This window comes from Lytechinus pictus, chromosome 3 (assembly GCF_037042905.1).
Source record: "Lytechinus pictus isolate F3 Inbred chromosome 3, Lp3.0, whole genome shotgun sequence".
Classification (NCBI taxonomy): domain Eukaryota; kingdom Metazoa; phylum Echinodermata; class Echinoidea; order Temnopleuroida; family Toxopneustidae; genus Lytechinus; species Lytechinus pictus.
Genome location: NC_087247.1, coordinates 12462830 through 12480775, shown reverse-complemented (window position 1 = coordinate 12480775; position 17946 = coordinate 12462830). Strand labels below are relative to the sequence as shown.

General features: G+C 35.1%; 1 protein-coding gene across 3 annotated transcripts in view; it reads left to right on the top strand.

Annotated features, from left to right (window-relative positions):
- Nucleotides 1–11253, top strand: part of LOC129257818 (endosome/lysosome-associated apoptosis and autophagy regulator family member 2-like) — a 49614-nt gene extending 38361 nt beyond the window's left edge. The window contains exons 18-25 of one of the 3 annotated variants that reach the window (XM_054896227.2): nucleotides 78–197; nucleotides 1156–1262; nucleotides 3271–3315; nucleotides 5573–5714; nucleotides 6203–6370; nucleotides 7148–7316; nucleotides 8816–8864; nucleotides 10930–11111. In XM_054896227.2, the coding sequence (XP_054752202.2) occupies nucleotides 78–197; nucleotides 1156–1262; nucleotides 3271–3315; nucleotides 5573–5714; nucleotides 6203–6370; nucleotides 7148–7316; nucleotides 8816–8857 (793 nt within the window). In that variant the 3' untranslated portion in view covers nucleotides 8858–8864; nucleotides 10930–11111. Of the gene's footprint in view, nucleotides 1–77; nucleotides 198–1155; nucleotides 1263–3270; nucleotides 3316–5572; nucleotides 5715–6202; nucleotides 6371–7147; nucleotides 7317–8815; nucleotides 8865–10929 lie in introns of all 3 variants that reach the window. The other 2 variants (XM_054896225.2, XM_054896226.2) reach the window with 2 other exon arrangements.
- The last annotated feature ends 6693 nt before the right edge of the window (nucleotides 11254–17946 follow it).

The following is a 17946-nucleotide window of genomic DNA, read 5'->3' as shown; positions in this document are numbered from 1 at the left end:
ACTTAATTGTAACTTTGTACATCTAAACATTTAGTTTGTCTTTTTTCTTGCATTTCTATTTTTATATGACTTTGTAGCCTTGGAGATACCCTACTTGGAATCAACGATGGAGATAGCCTTGGTGACATCACAGATACCATTATTCTTCAACCGGAAGAAGGCCTCAAGGATCTCAAGTTCTACTACCATTCACCACAGTAAGTCACCGCACATACATGTAGCCCTTGTTCACTATCAACTGAAATAAATTTTAAGTGAAATGGAAATGACATTTTTGAGAGTTTGATCAGTCTCCACACCTACATGTAGCTCTGTTTCACTAACAACGGACATCACTTGTGAGTGAGATAAAGATGAATTTTCTAAGAGTTTGATCAGTCGCCAACCCTAGATGTGTTTCACTAACACCTGAAATCAATTTTAAGTGAGATGGAAATATTAATTTTCTGAGAATTTGATCAGTCATTACACCTAGCTGTGTTTCAATTTTGAATGAGATTTTTGTATAAAAAGAAGAAGTGTTTAGTTTTATCACTCTAGTTCTTAAATTCAATTTCATCTATTTGTGGATAGTGCAAAATTACACCCATATCCCAGCATACAACTGAGAAGAGTGTGTTGTAAAACTTGTAAGCCAGTGGTCTGCTCATTTCTGACAACTATGACAGTTGAAGAAAAAGTATACAAAATTGCATGACCTTTGATAATGCCATCAGATGTAGGGCTGTGCAATATGATAGGAAACCTCGATAAAAAGACAATGTTTGGCCCTCTACATGTATATATTATCTCTCACATCTTTCATAACATTGTAGAAATGATTAGATGTTTTTATATATGAAGGGGAAAAAATTCTGCCTTAAAATGATGTAGGGCCATAAAGCCCTGACATTATTCTTATTACCCCCAATCCAACTCAACAATGTCCAATTGAAAAAAAAAAAAAAAATGTCCAGTTCAAAGGGTTACAGCGATATCAACCCTAATTCAGTTTTTTTCCTCACCTATTGAATCTGTCTTTTTATACATGTATGTTGGCCTAGAGAAAGGAAAAAGTGGTATTTGGACCTTTTTTGGAATTATATGACAACTATTGACAGGGGATGACATTTTGCTAATCAGCTTTAATTAAGAGTATTCTCTCTTTCTAAACAGGACAACCAAAGCTTGCCCGAATGGACGTTCAACCATCGTAACGCTCCGCTGTGATCCCAGTGAAAAAGAAACAAACAATATAGAATTGCCTGTAGCTTGCCCAATAGGTAAGATCCTTGATCTCGGTCCTGTAACACAAAGGTTAGCGATTAATCGTACGCTTGATTTTCACAAGTAATTATACATCTTAATCAGTGCAATCAATCGTAAAAAATGTTCTATGATCATTGCTAAGCTTTGTGTTAGAGGGCCCAGACATTCTTTTTCTCATTCACATTCTTAAAAATTCTCATTAGTATGGTACATTCCAGGAAAGGACTTAAAGGAAAAAAATAAACTGTTCTTTGTCATAAGCAGTACTTATATAGCTTTTAAACATGTTCTTATTGTAGTCAAGAGAAGAATGAGACCATGACCTTGGAGACCTATTGGCCGTATTCTGAAATCAGGTTTAACTTAGACCATGGTCTAACTCTGTGCTAAAATTATGGGGAGCCAAAAATTCTGTTTATATTGTATATTACTTATGTTTTCTATTTTGTTTCATTTTGCATTCATAACGAAGAAAAGTACTTCAGTTATCGTTCCCAGACAATCATGAACAATTTGGGTGTCATATGAGTTAATAAATTAAATGTTTACTGTTAGGGATTCGTGCTCCAATTGGCTCTCCATAGTTAAACCACAACTTTAAACCAGGGTTTAATTTAAACCCGAGTTCAGAATACGGGCCATTGTGTCCACTTAAATCAAATCAGATGCAGTTGCAGTTCTACACTTGTGATTTTACACATGCACAGCTTGCTTAAAAGAAAAAATCTGTGCATAATTATTCAACATTTCTGACTACATGTGGATCACAATCGTGCACTTAAAACATGCATACCTGTGTTGGTATAAAATTTCTACTTATGTGAATAATTTGTGCACTTACTTCAGTGTGGACATACACATAACAATAACTTAAAAATCATCTCCAGTGCTATTACCGTATGCATGACTTCCTGTCAGTTTTTTTTTCTTTCTGATGTTTGGGGAGATCAGGGACTCTAGCTTTAATATGCATGCTACTTCTTTGATTGAAAGCTTTTCTTCCAGCGGTGCGTTTATGAAACCGTCATAACTCAAGCTCAACCTCATATGTACATGTATGAAAAGCCAAGATGGAGGACAATGATGAAGGATGTAGTCGAGGTGGCCTCTGAGTCAGGAGACTGCCGAGGAAAACCTCCCATATGCCAAGGCCGGCAAAATGTGGACATGGGGTCAGCCTTGACTACGTCCTTGATGAACAGACCTATGCACTGCACAGACACACAGACAGGTGGACGTAAAAATGACAACGGGTTTATGGAGTCATATCCCTCATTTAGGTAGAAGAGACACAATCATAAGAACACAGCACTAAATCAGATCCAAGAAATTGTGCACTCTTGTAATTTGCGTGGACAAAATGCAGATGCGTGGACTTTGCACGCATCTTTCCTAATGGCAGATACCTGGAAAGCGTACGTCTGTTCACCAATGATCATTGTCCACCTGGGCTTTCGATACAGAGGGCGTTGAGCTGGAGTTCTGACACTTCATGAAACGGGCCCCTGGTCCTCAAATTTTCAGATCATTTGATATGTTTATGTTCAAGAGGTTAGAAGGCCTAATAGACCTCCACTCACTGACAACCCATTCAGTATAAAGGAACCACTTTCTAGGGTTTGAGCCCAAAGCCGTTGATGCATAACCTTAAAAATACATTAGAATAAAGGATTATTAAGATGTCTCCATCTGTCCATTTTATTGCCTAAATTCTGTGTCTCTCATTCAGTGGTGAAATATGTTTTAATATTAAGATCACTGAATCTTCAAATTGGCAAACCTAATGGTATTGTCAAAAACACTCTCCCAATGCTAATTGACATATTCATGTCTCACAATTTTTTTTTTTATTTACATTTATTTCATATACATAATATCTACCTTTCCCAAATTGGTTGAATGGAATCTGTGTTTTGTATCTTTTTTTTCCTTCTAATACTACAATTCATCATTTATCTTTTGAGCTTATGAACTCTATTTGAAACTGTGATTTTGTTTTGTGGTGTTAAATGTTCTGTGCAGCCGTAGAGAGTAACAATATGAGAGAGACGACAGTAGCACAAGCAGGTAAAGTCTTTTGTTGCATCCCCATGCATGGTGTTTGGTGTTAGCAGAGTTTCAACAGTTTTACGGTGGTGAAAGTTTTGCCTCGCAAGGCATTTGCTATATATTGTTATCATAAATGAGGCCAAATTTAATGGTAACGTCTTACGTTACTTCCCCAAGCATGGTGTTTGATGTTAGCAGAGTTGCGGTTTAACAGTGGTGAAAGTTTTGTTTTTGCAATGCATTTGATATAATTATTGTTATAACGAATGATGCCAAATTTAATTTACATTACATCCCCATGCATGATGATTGGTGTTAGCAGAGTTGAAGTTTGACGCGGTGGTGAAAGTTTTGTTTCGCAAGGCATTTGCTATAATTGTTGTTATCATAAATGAGGCCAAATTTATTGGTAACGTCTTGCGTTACATCCCTATGAATGGTATTTGGTGTTAGCAGAGTTGAAGTGTGACATTGGTGATAGTTTGGTCTTGCAAGGTGTATGCTGTAACTGTTCTCATAAATGAGGCCAAATCCAATGGTAACACATGCTGTATATGTACATTTATTGACTCACCCATATGAATGCAATATTTAAAGTTATTAATGGTTTAGTGAACATGTGCATGTTATTGGATGCTGCAATACTTTCAAATGCCTCTGCCTAATGTAGGTGATAGCAAAGTGGGATTGTGTTGTATAAACAGCACACTGTCATTATTCTACCGGCCAGTATCTGATTTCCCTGTTATAAGCATGTGAAATATACAATGATTTTGTGAAATAAATTCCAATGAAATTGAATTTACTTGTAGTTTTTACTCAAGATTTGCTTGTTCATTGTTTTTTTTCCTTCAAATTGTTGAATATTGATTTTCTACTCACAAAGCTTACTTTTGTTGATTTAATAAACTCACCTACAGCAAGGAGGTGGAGCAGAAATGTGTTTGAAGACCTAATAAGTGTATAAGACATGATGCTTTTTAAATTTACTTGTATAGTAGAATTTTTATGGATCATATTTATTTGAACATTTTTGTAAATTAGTAATCATTAACATCATTACTACAAACAGCAAAATACATAAAAAAATAATGCTTCTGAAAAGACCTTTTACTAATCACAATTTCAAATCTGCTAGTGGGGTTCTTGTTAATTGCACTTCATTCATACATGTAGATGTGATAACTTACAAATTTTAGGGGATTTTTTGGTACGTAGTTTGCACTTATTTCAAAGGTTGAAAGGGAAGAACAAGCTTGTTAGACTAGTTTACCAAAAGCTGATGTCAATAATGCATAGGCCTACAGTTTGTTCTATCCCATAGTGTTGTTTTTTATTATACCTTTATGCGATGAGCCCAGATCCCTTGAGTCACATGTCTATAATTGAAATGCATGCCATTATCACAAAGTTGCATATCCAAGTGGTAGCACTGTAGAGGTAGTTTTTTTTTTTTTTACTTCTGTGGTGTCATAGTTGCATATCTCATGAACACATATCATTGATTAAAGAGTAAGGGATATTTTCAGTTCTACTTACCATGCATATTGTCGTTGAAAAATAAACAGAAACGAAGGCCCATATTGCATTTTCATCCTTACATCAAATCCTGAGTACTGATTGGTTTAAAAAGCATCATGTGACCAAACATATTCTAGCTACATGTATAATGATGAAAACTATTAATGCCCATGAAGAAAATTTTGCTGTGCCGTAGCATCAAAGGGACGTATTGGTGCATTATTCCATTGTTGACGTCACATATCATGCGATCTCTCAGGTGCACTTCTAGACAGCGAGAGTTTTCTCTTCCAGGAATTCCTGTGATCCGTCAGTGCAGACACTTATTAGATTTCGCTGAACGAAAAGAAAGTTAGTCAGCTCTAGTTAACTCAGCTGCTGGGCGCTACAAGCGCAGCGCATGATCTCAATATTTATCTAGATCAGGGATGAGTCAACAACTAAATTATCAAGATCTGTCGTTCTGACTTTTAAAGTCAGAAACAAAATATGCAAATATACCAGGCGTTTCTCTCAAAAGTAAAGAGTGAGTTATTAATCCTCGGTTGGACTAGCAATATTACTATTTTTCTTGGGGGAAGGGGGACTCGCCTCTCAGTAAAAAATAGTAATTGCCAGTACAACCCGCTCCTCAGACAAATAATCCCCTCTGCGCTGGGATTTAAACCCCTGACCTTGTGGTTCAAAGTCTAGAGACTCACCCACTTCATCCAATGATATTAAAGGTTTGTCTGTGTTTGTATGCCCCTACCAGGAACATGCGATGGATGTACATTCCACATGCTGTGGACAAGTCAGTACGCTTGCCCGGTCTGCACCGATGATGATATAGTTGCTATTAAACAGGAGTGTAAGCACGGCCATCAGGTCACCAAATATGTTTGGAATGATACGGCGTAAGTACATGTACTTGGTCAAAGTAGGTGACCAAATGTTTTGTTCCTGTCATGTCTCTGACAGTGTAGGTAATAATTGCCTTTAATTGCCTTAAATTGCCTTTAATATCCTCCTTATGGCATGGTTTTTTTTCAAGTTTGGGGCAACTATCTTTTCTTGAATCACCCAAAGATCTGCCACAAATAATATCCAAGAATATTCAGAAAAATGAATGTTGTAGTAGAATTCTACCTATGGCAGAATAACAACATTAGAATTTAATACCGCATAACTTTTCCACAAAAAGGAGCTCATGAAATAATAACACTAGCCCCTATTATTCAAATTTATTTCAGGTGCAGGGGTTCAGTCGGGGTTATTGGTTCCCCTGCTCAATTCTCAATTTTTTTCTTTGTGCACACTGTCTATGTAAATTTTAAAAATTCAATAGTCAGCTTGTGATATTGTAAACAATTTAAAGACTTTTGCATTCTTTTTACACCTGCAGGAAATGTGTTGGTGGTATCACGTTACCTGAAGACAAGATAACAGAATGCGTAGTACCCCCATGGTACAGCCAAGTTCCTTTATACGCCCAGGCGGCCATAGCAGCCTTCGTAGGGTGTGCAATACTCCTCTGTGCTATGATAGTCTGCATTTGGAAGAAAAATAGAAAGTGAGTACATTTTAATTATATCAAAAGGGCAATTCCAAAGAATTATCTTCTTTTTTTTTTGGTGTGTGTCTGACTTCCATGTTTCTCCATTCTTACTTCAGGGTCTCGTTTCATGAAGACTTGTTACAATAACAAATACACCATTTCTATAGCAATTTTACAATCAGCCAATCAAATTGATGGATTTCAGTAGCTTTAAACTGTTATTGAAAAGTTGTTATTATAACAAGTATTATGAAATGGGCCCCAGGTCATGAATTGTTCCAGCCATGATGATTTGAAAGCATTACAACTTTTCATATGATCTACATTAGAAAATAGAGATGGGTCATTTCAGGGAGGCCCCACATGTAGAGGCTCCGATTTGCATACTCCATGGGTTTGCCCAGCAACCAAATGTTGAAAAAGATTTTTCTGTCAACATTTATTTACTAGATAACATTGGCAAGACATCAATAACCATATTATACATAAGGGCCCTGTCTCACAAAGATGAGCAATAGATCAAAATCACACTCAAATGAATATTGATCTGAAATTCACAAATTAAGATCGATCACAATTTAAGATTGATCTGAATGTCAAGTCTGTGTAAAGATGAGGCCCATGAATTATGCAAGTTGATATGAAATGTTCCTCTGCGTAGTCTGGGTTGCTCATAGCAACCAAGGATTCTTCCTTATCTACGCCTAACTAAAACTTGAGTAGACAGTGGCAAATGTATATTAATTAATTTTGATTATTAAGTATTTGATTTGTTTCATACTTCTCCTACAGACTTGAATACAAATACCAGAAACTGGTGAGTACAGCGTCGGGTGAGCTTCCTGCCGCAGACTCCTGCGCTATCGATGAAGACGACGAGGACGAGGTCCAGTTTGAGGATGGAAGTAAGAACTCAAGATCCTTCCTCAGCAAGTTCAAGTCTCGTGGTAGCTCAGACAAGGTAGGGCACCATCCTAATTTTTTTTTTAATGTTTCTGTCTCCCCTGCATAGCAGACTATAGGCGCCGCTTCTCCGACGGCGGAGGCGGCATCAACATTGAAAAGTTTTTTAAATGACATCTTGAAAGTATATGGACCTAGTTCATGAAAAGTGGACATAACGGTAATCAAGTATTATAGAACATCCCACCTGAGTTTCCATTACGTCAAACCCTCGTTGCTGAGGCGACCGCACTAGCTCAGGGCTTTGCTGCGGCCGTATACCCTGATAACAAAATCCTTGTTGGAGGAACCAAGATATTTTATTCCCAAGTATTATCAACCCTGTATTGCCCGATAATCCCTCTTATGTAACATTTCTCCTCCGCAGGCACAAGCACGAGGGTTAGACCATAAACAACAGCGGATATTACGTGAGAGCAGCTCTGCCTGTAGTAGGCCTTTCGGAATTAAATTATTGCATTTGATATTTAATCAAGTTTTCAAAGGCATATTGTATTTTGAAATCCAATGTTATTCTGTTTTCAGTTTTGAACGAAGAAAATCGGCCCTGAAATAAGGAAACTATCAAAGAGAAATAAAAATGATTGCATGCGATGGCGAGCGAGTTTGATCGAATCGGCGCGCTGGGTATATGTAATTGCGGTTTGGTTTTTTTTTTACCCATCGAGGTCAAGAAACACATGTTTAGATACTTAAATAACTGGCCCAGGGTGATTTAGCTTTTTCATGGTTCGTTACAGGGGTTTGCCTTCTCCAACGATGGTTTTGCCTCATGCAGGTCACATGACCAAGGTCAAAGGTCATTTAGGGTCAATGAACTTGATCATGTTTGGGGGTATTTGTAGAATTACCATCGTAACTTTGGTTGTTTATTGATCTAGTTCATGAAACTTGGACAAAAGTGTAACCAAGTATCACTGAAAATCCTGTGCGATTTTCAGGTCACATGACCTAGGTCAAAGGTCATTTAGGGTCAATGAACTTTGGAGGTATTTGTTGAATTACCATCATAACTTTGAAAGTTTATTGATATAGTTAATGAAATATGGATATAGGGGTAATCACTGATCATCTGGAACAAATCTTATGTGATTCGTGGCCTCGAGGACGGCATCCACTGTACCTCTGTTTATTATCAAATTAACATGATGACATATTTATAAAAATAAGAATAATATTGGTACAATACAAATGGATGAAGATACAAGTATACAGATATTGAAACAACGCAGCAGTAGTATATGTCCATACTACACACGAAAAAAGGGGAAAATAAGTGAACAACAAGCCTCTCATGATAATCGATGTTGGTGGCGCATGTATTATGAAACGCGCAAATTGAAAATCCTCGTAGTTTATAGAATATGTTACTCTCTTATCTCATTTGGCACTTCATACTTACATTAGGTTGGTCATGTGACTTTTATGACGAACTTTATGATACAGTCCCACTGCTATGGTTTCATGTCATTCCTTGTTCCTTTCCTATCATTACAGGAACATGCATACATGGAGGATGCCCTTCTGGCCATGCACTAGAAAAACAGTAAACTCAAATTTAATTAAAATTCATGCATGTCCATTTTTTTTATTCGCTAACAATCGATCAATTGTTCAGTTTCTAACAGCTTTTATTTATTTCAAAGTTATTTTCATTCGCAAGATCAAGTTCTTTAACATTTTATTTGGCTCATTTTTAATGCATTTTGGAAATTACTGATTTTGAAATTGATGTTACAAACAATTTTAGTTGTAAGTGATCATGTAGCTTTATAGAAAGGAAGTTGCTCCAGTATGTATGCATGGTTTCTTAATACTTTATGATTTGGTTTTCTTTATTCATTTTATGAACACCATTTTCTATTTTCTTTTTTAGTTTGCGATCTTAAAGAAGCTTGTACCTGTACAATGTTTTATTTGTGGTGACGAAGGGGATGTACTTAGTTTCTCTCTCCTTTGCTCTATATCCTCAACTCTCCCCCCCCCTTTGATAATTAATCATTCTTTTCATCACACATCATGTGTTCTTTGTTATGTTTATTAATCATTTTAATAATAAATCAATGATAAGTATGAAAATGGGAAGGAAAATGAAATCCTATTTACCTTCACCATAAATGGTGCTTTAAAATTAAGAAAAGGGCAGGCCTTAAATGAGAATGAAAAATTGAACATTCCAGTTTACATTCTTCTTTGGTGTACAAACCGGTGTGTTGGCTTAGTTGGTAGAGGATCCGTCTCACAACTGGGAGTTCAAACCCTGGCCGCGTCAGACCTAAAGACGTTAACAGATGGGACTTGCTGCTACCCTGTTTGGCGTTCCACAATCAAAGGGATAGAGCCTCGTCGATCTGGCGCTGCACAGCGGCTGCCGGACCCATGATCAATTGGGCAAAGCAAATTTTCGGAGTATTTAATTTCATGTCTATTTCGAACAATCAAATATGGATTTTCATTTTCATGTTACACCCTGATAATGTTCATCGCTAGATTTTTTTTATTCACAGCACCATTTAGAAACATCATTGGTAGATTTTGCATGATGCATTTTTGAGGGAAATTTTAGAATTTGGGTGCATTAAGACACCCTAAAAGGGGAAGGACACTCAAAATTGAATCAGAAGTTTACTTGTACATGTAGATATCATGAAGTATCTAGTGGGTGTTATAGAATGCACTGATTCTTAAAATATGGAAACAACCGATTCCTAAGATTTTATCATTTTGCACTGAATAGAATGATATTTTTTTTGCATACAGATTAAAATATATACATGTATCAGGCTTATTGACCCTAATTATGTTATACAAAATGTTTTTATTTTATTAATGGGTTGCATTTGTATTGTATTGCATTGCTTTAGATTGATATCCTGATGACTGTAATCTCAGCCTGTCATGGTATGCTGGTACATGCAGGGGCCGCGGAACCGGGGGGGCTTCAGCCCCCCACTCTTTTCCAAAACCGTGTACAAAAACTTGAAATTGACCATATGATTGTGATTTTTAGCATGGTCAGCCCCCCCACTTTTGGCTCAGCCCCCCCACTTTGAAAACCGTTCCGCGGCCCCTGACATGTATGGACAAAACTCATTGGCCCGTATTCTGAACTCATGTTTAAATTAAACCCTGGTTTAAAGTTGTGGTTTAACTATGGAGATTCAATTGGAGCACAAATCCCTAACAGTACACATTCAATTTATTAACTGATATGACACGCAAATTATTTGTAATTGTCTGGGAATGATAAATAAGTATTATTCTTCATTATGAAAGCAAAAGGAAGCAAAATAGTAAACATGAAATATAAAATACAAACAGAATTTTTGAATTTTTGGCTCCCCATAATTCTAGCACAGAGTTAGACCATGGTCTGAGTTAAACCTGACTTCAGAATTACGGGCCATTGTAAATCATTCGTATTCATATCACCAATTTTAAGATTATAGGAGAGTGAAAGCTTTGAAACCATGCTTGAATTCACTGTCATCTCCTTTAATTTTTTTTCATCAGTTTTTCTCTGTAAATTGTTGAGCACTAATGCTGTTTTTACAACCAAATATCTGATTTTCTCCTATTTCTTTCTTGTTCTTATCCATTACCCCTAACAGCAAGGATTACTGGATGGGCCAGACATGGAAGCCTTCCGTATGAAGGATCAGCCTTCAATTATGACTCCACTTTCCGAAACCACATGATGGTCGCTAGGTCACACATTCATCTCATTTCTTTCACAGTATTTTAGTTAGTTAGGTTAAGATGTTATTATTGTATGGTACTATTTTGCACATAGAATAAAAAGAAATTGTACTAAATCTTTGTTTTACTAGTAGCAGTAATGGTATATAGTACTAGTAGCAGTAGAAGTTGTAGTAGTAATAATAGAAACAGTTGAGAAGCAGAAGCAGTGAAGTGACTCATTTCTAAATTATAAACTGTTCTTTGAATATTTATTTCTCTGGAAAGCATTTATGTTATGCTTTATTGAATTCAGCATATATGTGGTATTTTAAATTGCTAATGTTTAACAGGCTGATTAGACATAGCAGAAGATTATTCGTGTGTTTTGGGGAATGTTAGAATATGGAAGCTTTAAAGTGACATCGACCTGACTAGATGGCTAAATGAATTGTCTTGCCATGCCTAATAATGGCCTTACTCTTAGCATGTCAAAATGGTGAGACGCATGATCTTGCCAAGTTAACTTGAAAGTCTTTTCCATTGACACGGCGAGATGCATTATTTTGCCTTAAAGTTAGTGTTGTCATTGCGAGTTATGTTATTACTAACTGTATCTCGGCATGTTGACTTTTTAAAAGTACACTTGGCATCAGTGGCGGACCGTGACCCGGAGGAGACAAAGCATTGGAGGGGCACTGTATTGTTTGTGAACAATGCTGTGCCCCTCCAATGCTTTGTCTCCTCCGGGTCACGGTCCGCCACTGCTTGGCATAATAGCATTTCGTGCCATGTAGATATTCAGCTATCTATCTACCTGTAAATCGACTTGCCATGATAACATGTAATTCTTTGCAATTCAATTTGTCGAGATAATATCTCGCTATGTCTACAAAGTAGCACAACCTACTAAGTTGACATGGCAAGATGAAATATCTCGCCAACTGGTCAAGTAGATGTCACTCTAAAGCTTCCGTATTTAGGAAAGTGATCATTCCTCGACACATACCCGATTTAGGGACATTGTATGAGATTGGAAAGATATCTCAACCAGCACTATTTACATACGTCACAGTTAGATATCAGTAGTGAATATCATAATTTTGAAATCTAAATGACTCTACTCAGAGTTTTATTGCTCACATTCTATATTCAATTGATGAATATAAACTTGCTGATATTCATACTGATAGTCATTGGTGTAAGCAGTATTGTGTATTGCAATTTAATAATTCCTGTATTTTTCTATTGTATGTTTTTCTTTTCACATTTTACATGTAACGTGTAGATCAATTGGAAATTGGCCCATTTTGAATTTGATTCAGAAATTGTATTCAGTGGATGAATATAAAGAGGCCAAGGCTTCTATACATTCCATCAGCTTGCACAATAAAAAATCTTGCTGAATTATTCATTTAACAAAAAGGGTTATCTACTACCCTTTAATTTTTTTTTTCCTCTTTGCGGTCTATAGTTTGAGATAACAGATATGATGATAAAACTTTTCTTTTTCATATTTTTTGTCATTCAGGTGATTCCCAAATTTTGAAGTTGAAGAACAGTGCTTCCCTCATAGTTAAAAACTATCCCACAAAAATCCATTTGTTTTTGTGATATACAAATAATAAATGTTTATGAGTGCAATGGACAGAATATTTCATGAAATGAAAGATGAAATGATCCATTCAATCATTTCATCTTTCACCGAATGAAGTATTCTGTCCATTGCACGAATGATAAGAACATTCATTATTTGGTTTTATATGACACCTAAAAATAAATTCTTTTTCATTTGAAATTTATGAATTTCGATGCAAATATGCTCACGCAGTGCGAGCTCGGTCTGTTGATTGTCGTGTAAATACAACATGTGCGCTGCAAACACGAGTGATTTTTTTTGTGGTGCTTGCAGTCTGGGTGCGCGTGCAATGGATCCAAAATTGCATGATGAATGGATCCAAAATTGCACGGTTGATGACGTCATTGTAAAATGGGCTGAATGATCAATATCAAACAACCAATCAAATGATAAGGATCTATTTACGTGTCATATAATACTTGTTATTTAATACTGTTGCCATAGACAAGATTGAACAGCAAGATTGTTTCATTAATTATTTGTATGAATTCTGCGCAGCTTCAAATAGTGTTTCTTTGTTTGTAATGACAACTCAAACCTTGAGCCAAAGGAATTTTTTTTTTTCAAATGAAAAGTAATCATGCTAGAGTATGACGATGACCAACTCAAAACATTATGTTAACACGCTGTTTCCAATTTCCTCAGAGTTAAGTCCATAGTAAATGTATGTCATCCTTATGATTGATCAATGCCTGTTAGGCTGTATAAAAGAAAAATGTAGTAAGCTCCAAGTATAGAAATAGAATGCAAGTCTAAGTAATGATCCATTTATCAAAGGAGATTTGATTTTTTTTTATGAGTCTTGATTAGATTCATACATGTCTTTATGTCTAGCAGAGTGACAATATTAAATACAAAAATAATGAGAATATTGTTGGTTTTTATTGATATGATCGTCTAACCTGTTAATATGATGAAATATTTCAGCAGAAGTTATTTGATTGTGTCATTTTTTTTGGAAAATGAAATAATTCTTTTTATCATTTGTTTTATTGATTTAATGTAAAATTGATTAATGTCTTGTTTATATTAATTTGAGATTTTCCACAAAAAACAGACACTCTTTTTTCTAATGTTATGCAACACTCCACAGTGTGCCTTGATGGTATGTGTTCAGTGTTTTCTTGCATGGTTGATGATGGGGGTAGTAATGAGACAAATTTTATTTGAAATTCAAAAGAATGTCTTTTTGAAAGAGAGATGTGTTTCGATTGCTATCATTTCCTTGTCTCTATTTCTTATTCATGTACAAGTTCTAATTGATACATGTATGAATAAGCATTTGTTCTGTGTGAGGGTTTATTGGTTAGAAATAGAATCAAAAAGTGCTTATGACTTTAATTTTCTTTAAAAAAACAATCACAAGTTTATAGCTTTGTTGTGAAATTTCTGTGTAGGTATGAACAAAAATACAGCATGGCCTTTTTATGCTCTTATTTCGGGGGCTTAATTGATTTTGTGATGCAAAGAAAATGTAAATGTGATGCAGAATTGTGCAGTTTATTTTACTTTTTAATTTAATATTATTTCTATTTTCATGATTTATTTAAAGTAACATTTTATAAAACAAAATCTGCACAATTTTTTTTTAGTCGGTGAGAAGTTCCTAAACTCTGGAATGGAATGGAATGAAATGAAAGCCACACATTTTCCAACAGCATCAGTGAAAATTTCAATCGTTTTTTGTTGTTTGCTTGCTTTATTATCAGGAAATAAGTTATCTGATCAAGTCTCTTTATCTGCATATGCTCTGTTTTTCATGCAATGGTAGGAATTGATGAGGATTCCGAAGAAGAGGCAAGGATACTAAATTGGTTTTAAATTTATTTAACATGTGCAGGTATTATAGATACTGCAGTAGTGCCCATGTGCAGCTCATTGCAGTGTATATTTGTTGGGCCACATGATTTTAATGTGTATGTCTATTCTTTTTTTTAAGGAGGAGAAAATTTCAGTTTAATTAGTTTTAAACCAATGATGAAAATATAAAAGAAGAATAGATTACATGTTTACTTCATTTGTCTGTTAAATTATTTTCTTTTCTTTTTTTTCTGTTTTTTGGGGGGGAGGGGCAAAGGAGGGTTATTTATGAGCATGGTGAATGGTTTGATTTCTCTTTCTATTCTTTTTTTATTTAACTTTGAGCATGGGTTTGAGAGTTCAGGTATGAAGCTGATTTTAAGTAATTTTTATGCCTTTTCAGCTTTTACTGTGAATTTCCTGTGTACGAAAGTCTAGGAGCTTTTGCGATTTCAGCCATTTTCAGACGAATTTATTTGTGGTCACTCAAAGTTTGAATAGAGGTCTGGTTTACATTGGTTCTGTTTACAGGGAAGTGTGCTTAGAGGTTATCAAATTAACTTTGGGCATTGGATTACTCTTATACAGTATTAATCTGCGAGTTTGGGGAATTGATGAATTCTATTCCAGTCTGTGGGCAGAAATGAATCAGTATTTATTCGGGTATTCAATCAATTTATTAGTGCAATTTTACTATTATTATACGCATTGTGCATGCTCGGGATTTGGGTGTACCGGTGCTGTAATATTCGCAGGTGAGCTTTAGAGTTTCTCGAGTGCATTTGCTTCTGCTGAATCTGCAGTTGAGATAAATCAATATCATTTGTTTTTTCTCTTTGAATGCACATTTTATGGTATATTTGATGAATAGCGGTATAAGCATGCTCTATTAAGGTGTGAAACAAGTGGAAGATCACTTCATAATATGCCTTCGAACAGCCACTGCTGATATTAAAGTGCAAATTTCCCATGATGTCACAATTGTCCATATTATGCACTGTAGGCAAGGTCCAGGGTTCAAATCTCTCCGCTGCATTTGCATCCTCTGGCAAGGCAGTTATCGACATTTGCTACTCTCCACCCAGGTGTAGTAATTGGGGACCCGGTAGGAAGAAATTCCTTGAATACTGGCGTACCTAATCGGGGTAGCCGTGTAAAGCTTAAAGTGCTTGGAAACGTATTAAGCGCTACATGAATGTTGCAAATTATTTTATCATTATAGGCATGGTATTGCATTGCAATTATGCACGCAGATTTCATTATCAAGATCATTTATTTTATGCATACATCAGCCAGGTAGGATCTGATACACAGTAAATGTGCATTAATTATTATATACGATGGTCATGATTTTTCATCACAACATATAAACAAATGGCAAAGAGAGTAAAACTGACCAATCAGAAACCTTCTTTCAAATGGCCAATCTTATTTATGCTTCTATAGGTCATGAAAGACAACTGTGAAGGCTTTATTGAAGCTTATTTTAAAATTCAAATATTAGTCATTGAGAGTCTAGTTTGAAATACTAATTTGCCATAACTGGAAAATCACTTCAATTGTGTGAAAGTTCAGTTGGTCAAGCGATGGTTTTGCAATCCAGTGACCCGGGTTCGATTCTCACTTGGTGCGCTAGTGACTTTCGATGAGTCATTATCCTCATCACTAGGTCCCTCGGAGAGGACCTAAAGCCATCGGTCCTCTGGTTGCTTCCTTACAAGCATTCTTGCTTTCTTAGCAGGTTAAAGAAATTACCACCATCATTACCTCATTGCATCAATATAAGTAAAATTGAGCCTTGTAGGAATTAATAAGCTACAGTCTTACAAGTGGTGCACATTTTCTGTCAAATCCATTTGTAGAAACATTAATCAAGCAAAACTTGCTTGTTGCAACTAAGTTGTTCATGTCATACAACATTCAACAAAGCAACAACGCTTAACATTTTCATATTGGTGCAATGGTTGAAAAGAAAAATATCCTTTCTTGCATGTATTCAATCCAATTATCTTTATGTCATTCATTTATGTCTTCTGAAATGTGCAATCTAAAAAAAAATTGAGTATTTTAATGTTTAATTATTATTTTGGTATCTGTTTGTGTTGAGGGTTAATATGTTGACTAACGGGGATGTCTGGTTATTCATGTATGTATTTATGTATGTTATAAATGCCTTGATCTTAATGTCTTTTCGAAAGGTGTTATGATAAGTGTAAAATATTTATCTCAAGACTTTATTTTATCTTAAACGTCACTAGTAAAGCAGGGTTATTAATTACAGGTTTTGTTGTTGCTGATGTAAAAATGTGTATCGTTCAATTCTAATATACTACTTGTAAATCACACTCGTTTTGTTCAATGTTCAGTTTGGTGAACAATATTTCTAATAAAGTAAATAGCACGAAGTATGATCAAATACATGTATGTCAACAAAACTACATTTGGGCAACTATCGATAAATATTTTGGTACAAAATCCAGGATCTGTCCTTTTTTGACATTTAAAAAGAATGTGTCTTTGTCTAAAGTTTTTGTGAATTGTACAAAGACAGCTATGTGTATTTCATAATAAAACTACTATATTCATATCATTGTCAAGGGCATATGTGTATTTAGGGACATGTCTTTCCTGTTTCATTTAAACTGTCTAATGAAAATAAATAAGACATCACAATACTCTCATCCCATTGTCTGTTGCTTTTTGTTGAAGCACTCGAGTAAATTTTGAAATGTATATTAATTATGAGCGTTTTCTTTTTATCCTCCTTTTCATTTACATTCCCACTTATCTATTTCTTTTTATTATTTTTCTCTCCAACTTTCAGTTCCTTAATGATTTTATTTTTTCCTGTATTCTTCTTTTCCTTCCGCCAATCTTGCATTTCATTCTTTCCTCTTTTTTTTATTTTTATTTTTTTTTATATTTTTTGTCCTTGTCTCTTATCTTCTTTCTCCTCACCATCTTTCTTTCCATTTGAATTTGTATTATTCCATCCTCCTCTCAAACGCCCCCCTTTCACTTCTTTCTCTCCTTTTTTATGCACTCATCACCATTTATGCCTATTTATATATTTATTACAAGTAATATTTTCATTATTTTTCATTTTTTTCAGCAGAAGTGATGGAAATAAGAATTTGAATCGAAGATAAAGATTATTATGTACCAATATGGTCTCAACATAAATGAAGAAAAAATAATGATTGATTATATTAAAAATACCTATATTGCTCAATGATATAAGCCAACTGATCAAATTCATTACACAAACTATTGCTATTTATTTTGCTATTAATAGCAAAACCATTCTGAACCTGTGGGGCTGAAAAAAATTGCTTCAATTACAACTGATAGCCATTTATTCCCTTCGACATGATGTTTCCGGACGTTGGTTTAACTATTTCCAGCCAGTAAACACTACATAAAGCAAACACAAAATATTTTTGTATTCATCTTTTAGATGTGAAAAAATATTACGGACACATGGTAAAAGTTAAAGTTCGATCAAAATCAT